General features: G+C 46.9%; 1 protein-coding gene across 1 annotated transcript in view; it reads left to right on the forward strand.

Moving 5' to 3' along the window:
- The window catches only part of LOC116373007 (glutamate receptor ionotropic, NMDA 2A-like), a gene marked incomplete at its 3' end in the record, with an annotated part of 191,890 nt that overhangs the window by 139,626 nt on the left and 44,764 nt on the right, over nucleotides 1-7,500 (forward strand). Inside the window, 2 exon segments of the mRNA XM_031821629.1 lie at nucleotides 3,430-3,483; nucleotides 6,081-6,229. Of these exon segments, the coding sequence (XP_031677489.1) occupies nucleotides 3,430-3,483; nucleotides 6,081-6,229 (203 nt within the window).

A 7,500-nucleotide genomic window follows, 5' to 3' on the forward strand; every position in this document is an offset into this window, starting at 1 on the left:
CAGGAAGCACCCCAAACAGATGTCTGACAACAGGCAACACCCCAAACAGATGTCTGACAACAGAGTCTGACAACAGGAAGCACCCCAAAGAGATGTCTGACAACAGGAAGCACCCCAAACAGATGTCTGACAACAGGAAGCACCCCAAACAGATGTCTGACAACAGGAAGCACCCCAAAGAGATGTCTGACAACAGGAAGCACCCCAAACAGATGTCTGACAACAGGAAGCACCCCCAAACAGATGTCTGACAACAGGAAGCACCCCAAACAGATGTCTGACAACAGGAAGCACCCCAAACAGATGTCTGACAACAGGAAGCACCCCAAACAGATGTCTGACAACAGGAAGCACCCCAAACAGATGTCTGACAACAGGCACCCCCAAACAGATGTCTGACAACAGGAAGCACCCCAAACAGATGTCTGACAACAGGAAGCACCCCAAACAGATGTCTGACAACAGGAAGCACCCCAAACAGATGTCTGACAACAGGAAGCACCCCAAACAGATGTCTGACAACAGGAAGCACCCCAAACAGATGTCTGACAACAGGAAGCACCCCAAACAGATGTCCTGACAACAGGAAGCAACCCAAACAGATGTCTGACAACAACAGGAAGCCACCCCAAACAGATGTCTGACAACAGGAAGCACCCCAAACAGATGTCTGACAACAGGAAGCACCCCAAACAGATGTCTGACAACAGGAAGCACCCCAAACAGATGTCTGACAACAGGAAGCACCCCAAACAGATGTCTGACACAGGAAGCACCCCAAACAGATGTCTGACAACAGGAAGCACCCCAAACAGATGTCTGACAACAGGAAGCACCCCAAAGAGATGTCTGACAACAGGAAGCACCCCAAACAGATGTCTGACAACAGGAAGCACCCCAAACAGATGTCTGACAACAGGAAGCACCCCAAACAGATGTCTGACAACAACAGGCACCCCAAACAGATGTCTGACAACAGGAGGCACCCCAAAGAGATGTCTGACAACAGGAAGCACCCCAAACAGATGTCTGACAACAGGAAGCACCCCAAACAGATGTCTGACAACAGGAAGCACCCCAAACAGATGTCTGACAACAGGAAGCACCCCAAACAGATGTCTGACAACAGGAAGCACCCCAAACAGATGTCTGACAACAGGCACCCCAAACAGATGTCTGACAACAGGCACCCCAAACAGATGTCTGACAACAGGAAGCACCCCAAACAGATGTCTGACAACAGGAAGCACCCCAAACAGATGTCTGACAACAGGAAGCACCCCAAACAGATGTCTGACAACAGGAAGCACCCCAAACAGATGTCTGACAACAGGAAGCACCCCAAACAGATGTCTGACAACAGGAAGCACCCAAACAGATGTCTGACAACAACAGGCATACTGCAATAAAACAGACACAGTCCCACTCACCAGATGATGATCATTTGGAACTTAACTTCCTGTTGAAAGTTATTCTTGAAAAGGAACAAGCTAACAAATTTAGCAACAACATCTTCTTCGGTAACACCTGCTGCAGCCGCAGCAAACTAACCTACAACGAAAACTAGCTAGCTAGCCCTGTGGGAAAACTACTGCTCCCTATTGCACAGTGACCTGCTGTCCCACCCATTAGGTCAAAATGTGATTGGTTTATTCCACTGTCACAGCAGTCAAAAAGTCAGCCATTGGCTCTAATGCAGTTGAATGGCAGATCCCTTCTATCTAGCTTCCGATGGCCTAGCCAATGGCTGACTTAGTTAGCTAGATGTATCTAACCCAGAGACTAGCAAATAAAACTCCTGATTGTATCTCTTTGAAAATAATAATATAGTTAGAATTCTTCTTCTTCTTCTTCTTATTTTAAACATCATTAGCCCTTTCTCTAAAGGAGTAGAAGGCCCCACTGTGTTGTTATATATCATTAGCCCTTTCTCTAAAGGAGTAGAAGGCCCCACTGTGTTATTATACATCATTAGCCCTTTCTCTAAAGGAGTAGAAGGCCCCACTGTGTTGTTATATATCATTAGCCCTTTCTCTAAAGGAGTAGAAGGCCCCACTGTGTTGTTATATATCATTAGCCCTTTCTCTAAAGGAGTAGAAGGCCCCACTGTGTTATTATACACCATTAGCCCTTTCTCTAAAGGAGTAGAAGGCCCATTGTCTCCCATTGTGTTATTATACATCATTAGCCCTTTCTCTAAAGAAGTAGAAGGACCCACTGTGTTGTTATATATCATTAGCCCTTTCTCTAAAGGAGTAGAAGGACCCACTGTGTTGTTATATATCATTAGCCCTTTCTCTAAAGGAGTAGAAGGCCCCACTGTGTTGTTATATATCATTAGCCCTTTCTCTAAAGGAGTAGAAGGTCCCACTGTGTTGTTATATATCATTAGCCCTTTCTCTAAAGGAGTAGAAGGCCCCACTGTGTTATTATACATTATTAGCCCTTTCTCTAAAGGAGTAGAATGCCCATTGTCTCCCACTGTGTTATTATACATCATTAGCCCTTTCTCTAAAGGAGTAGAAGGCCCCACTGTGTTATTATACATCATTAGCCCTTTCTCTAAAGTAGTAGAAGGCCCCACTGTGTTATTATACATTATTAGCCCTTTCTCTAAAGGAGTAGAAGGCCCCACTGTGTTATTATACATTATTAGCCCTTTCTCTAAAGGAGTAGAAGGCCCCACTGTGTTATTATACACCATTAGCCCTTTCTCTAAAGGAGTAGAAGGCCCATTGTCTCCCATTGTGTTATTATACATCATTAGCCCTTTCTCTAAAGAAGTAGAAGGACCCACTGTGTTGTTATATATCATTAGCCCTTTCTCTAAAGGAGTAGAAGGACCCACTGTGTTATTATACATCATTAGCCCTTTCTCTAAAGGAGTAGAAGGCCCCAATGTGTTATTATACATCATTAGCCCTTTCTCTAAAGGAGTAGAAGGCCCATTGTCTCCCACTGTGTTGTTATATATCATTAGCCCTTTCTCTAAAGGAGTAGAAGGCCCCACTGTGTTGTTATACATCAATAGCCCTTTCTCTAAAGGAGTAGAAGGCCCATTGTCTCCCACGGTGTTATTATACATCATTAGCCCTTTCTCTAAAGGAGTAGAGAACTGGAGTAGTACTGTTGATCTGTACTCCCTGTATATCTGTCCAACTGCTAGGTAGATACTGTTGATCGCTACTCCCTGAAAAATCCTAAATATGACCTCTGTGTGATTGTCTCCCCCGCCCCCCCTCTCTCTCTCTCTCTCTCTCTCTGTGTCTCTCTCTCTCTTTCTCTCTCTCTCTCTCTCTCTCTCTCTCTCTCTCTCTCTCTCTCTCTCTCTCTCTCTCTCTCTCTCTCTCTCTCTCTCTCTCTCTCTCTCTCTCTCTCTCTCTCTCTCTCTCTCTCTCTCTCTCTCTCTCTCTCTCTCACTCTCTCCAGATGGGTCGTTGGGAGAATGGGACCTTGTCTCTGATGTTCCCGGTATGGCCCAGGTACAACTATTTTAAAATCAATTTACATTGTTAATATGACATAGTTACATGTAATATAAAGGACACTAGTCTATCCCCTTGGATAGGACACTAGTCTATCCCCTCTATCCCTATCACTACTAACTCTAACCCCCTGGACAGGACACTAGTCTAACCCTAACCCCCTGGACAGGACACTAGTCTAACCCTAACCCCCTGGACAGGACACTAGTCTAACCCTAACCCCCTGGATAGGACACTAGTCTATCCCCTTGGATAGGACACTAGTCTAACCCCTTGGATAGGACACTAGTCTATCCCCTTGGATAGGACACTAGTCTATCCCCTTGGATAAGACACTAGTCTAACCCCTTGGATAGGACACTAGTCTAACCCCTTGGATAGGACACTAGTCTATCCCTAACCCCATGGACAGGACACTAGTCTAACCCTAACCCCATGGACAGGACACTAGTCTAACCCTAACCCCATGGACAGGACACTAGTCTAACCCTAACCCCATGGACAGGACACTAGTCTAACCTAACCCCCTGGACAGGACACTAGTCTAACCCTAACTCCATGGACAGGACACTAGTCTAACCCTAATCCCCTGGACAGGACACTAGTCTAACCCTAACCCCTGGATAGGACACTAGTCTAACCCTAACCCCCTGGACAGGACACTAGTCGAACCCCTAACCCCTGGACAGGACACTACTCTAACCCTAACCTCCTGGATGGGACACTAGTCTAACCCTAACCCCCTGGACAGGACACTACTCTAACCCTAACCTCCTGGATAGGACACTAGTCTAACCCTAACCCCCTGGGCAGGACACTAGCCTAACCCTAAGCCCCTGGACAGGACACTAGTCTAACCCTAAGCCCCTGGACAGGACACTAGTCTAACCCTAACCCCCTGCACAGGACACTAGTCTAACCCTAACCCCCTGGACAGGATACTAGTCTAACCCTAACCCCCTGGACAGGACACGAGTCTATCTCTAACCCCCTGGACAGGACACTAGACTAACCCTAACCCCCTGGACAGGACACTAGTCTAACCCGAACCCCCTGGACAGGACACTAGTCCCTGGACAGGTGTCCCTGGACATGACACTCGTCAAACCCTATCCCCCTCGACAGGACACTAGTCTAACCCTAACCCCCTGGACAGGACACTAGTCTTCCCCTAAACCCTGGATAGGACACTAGTCTAACCCTAACCCCTGGATAGGACACTAGTCTATCCCTAAGCCCGGGACAGGACACTAGTCTAACCCTAACCCCTGGACAGGACACTAGTCTAAACCTAACCTCCTGGACAGGACACTAGTCTATCCCCAACCCCTGGACAGGACACTAGTCTAACCCTAAGCCCCTGGACAGGACACTAGTCTAACCCTAACCCCCTGGACATGACCCTAGTCTAACCCTAACCCTAAGCCCTGGAGAGGACACTAGTCTAACCCTAACCCCTGTCTATCTCTAACCCCCTGGACAGGACACTAGTCAAACCCTAACCCCCTGGACAGGACACTAGTCAAACCCTAACCCCTTGGACAGGACAACTAGTCTATCCCTAAGCCCGGGACAGGACACTAGTCTAACCCTAACCCTAAGCCCTGGACAGGACACTAGTCTAACTCTAACCTCCTGGACAGGACACTAGTCTATCCCCAACCCCTGGACAGGACACTAGTCTAACCCTAACCTCCTGGACAGGACACTAGTCTATCCCCAACCCCTGGACAGGACACTAGTCTAACCCTAACCCCCTGGACATGACCCTAGTCTAACCCTAACCCTAAGCCCTGGACAGGACACTAGTCTAACCCTAACCCCTGTCTATCTCTAACCCCTTGGACAGGACACTAGTCCAAACCCTAACCCCTTGGACAGGACAACTAGTCTATCCCTAAGCCCGGGACAGGACACTAGTCTATCCCCAACCCCTGGACAGGACACTAGTCTAACCTTAACCCCCTGGACATGACCCTAGTCTAACCCTAACCCTAAGCCCTGGACAGGACACTAGTCTAACCCAAACCCCCTGGACAGGACACTAGTCTAACCCTATCCCCCTGGACAGGACACTAGTCTAACCCTAACCCCTGGACAGGACACTAGTCTAACCCTAACCCCCTGGACATGACCATAGTCTAACCCTAACCCTAAGCCCTGGACAGGACACTAGTCTAACCCTATCCCCCTGGACAGGACACTAGTCTAACCCTAACCCCCTGGACAGGACACTAGTCTAACCCTGGTTTTCTGTGTAAGCATGCGTAACTCGTTATAATGCATTATAATGTCTGTCTGAGCAGGTATATCTTGTTATAATGCATTATAATATCTGTCTGAGCAGGTATATCTTGTTATAATGCATTATAATGTCTGTCTGGGCAGGTATATCTTGTTATAATGCATTATAAGGTCTGTCTGAGCAGGTATATCTTGTTATAATGCATTATAATGTCTGTCTGAGCAGGTATATCTTGTTATAATGCATTATAATGTCTGTCTGAGCAGGTATATCTTATTATAATGCATTATAATGTCTGTGTGAGCAGGTATATCTTGTTATAATGCATTATAATGTCTGTGTGAGCAGGTTATAACTCATGGGGAGACGAGGAGGCCGATGAGAACCACCTGTCTATCGTGACTCTGGAGGAGAAGCCCTTCGTCGTCGTTGACAACGTAGACATCCTGACTGGGACCTGCATGAGGAACTCTGTTCCCTGTAGGAAACATGTTAAAGAGTAGGTCTACACCTCTATCACTCTGTTCCCTGTAGGTCTACACCTCTATCACTCTGTTCCCTGTAGGTCTACACCTCTATCACTCTGTTCCCTGTAGGTCTACACCTCTATCACTCTGTTCCCTGTAGGAAACATGTTAAAGAGTATCTATCTATCTATCTATCTATCTATCTATCTATCTATCTATCTATCTATCTATCTATCTATCTATCTATCTATCTATCTATCTATCTATCTATCTATCTATCTATCTATCTATCTACCCTTCTGTCACTATCACTATCAATTATCGGGTCGACTCTCCTCTCATCTCTTCTCCTCCTCCTCTCATCTTCCTCTCATCTTCTCTCCTCCTGCTCTCTCTTCCTCTCATCTTCTCTCCTCCTCCTCTCTCTTCCTCTCATCTTCTCTCCTCCTCCTCTCTCCTTCTCTCTCTTCCTCTCATCTTCTCTCCTCCTCCTCTCTCCTTCTCTCTCTTCCTCTCATCTTCTCTCCTCCTCCTCTCTCCTTCTCTCTCTTCCTCTCATCTTCTCTCCTCCTCCTCTCTCCTTCTCTCTCTTCCTCTCATCTTCTCTCCTCCTCCTCTCTCCTTCTCTCTCTTCCTCTCATCTTCTCTCCTCCTCCTCTCTCCTTCTCTCTCTTCCTCTCATCTTCTCTCCTCCTCTTCTCTCCTTCTCTCTCTTCCTCTTCTCTCATCTAATCTCATCTCCTCTCCTCTGTCCCCTCCGATCGCCTCTTATCTCCTCTCCAACCCATCTCATCTCATCTCCTCTCATGTCATCTGTTTCTCTACATGCTGTTTGATGGAAAGAAATACACTTTTATGTGTTGAGAGGGAGAGAAAGAAGGTGAGAGAGAGAGAGAGAGAGAAAGAGGATGAGAGAGAGAGAGAGAGAGAGACAGAAGGGATAGAGGACCATCTGATATTTTAATCCTGGTAGAAGCTAGGAAGACTCGATGTGTGTGTGTGTGTGTGTGTGTGTGTGGTGTGTGGTGTGTGTGTGTGTGTGTGTGTGTGTGTGTGTGTGTGTGCGTGCGTGTGCGTGTGTGTGTGTATGTGTGTGTGTGTGCTTGTGTGTGTGTGTGTGCTTGTGTGTGTGTGTGTGCTTGTGTGTGTGTGTTAAGATACAGTAGTTAGTTGGAGCTCTATTTAAAGTCTTGCAGCATCTGCTCCTCTATCCATGTCTTCATCTGGTTATTTAGACAGCCCTGATACACACTGACCTGTTTACTGCAACACACACAACACACACACACACACACACACACAC

Source organism: Oncorhynchus kisutch, unplaced genomic scaffold (assembly GCF_002021735.2).
Source record: "Oncorhynchus kisutch isolate 150728-3 unplaced genomic scaffold, Okis_V2 scaffold4002, whole genome shotgun sequence".
In the NCBI taxonomy this organism is placed as follows: domain Eukaryota; kingdom Metazoa; phylum Chordata; class Actinopteri; order Salmoniformes; family Salmonidae; genus Oncorhynchus; species Oncorhynchus kisutch.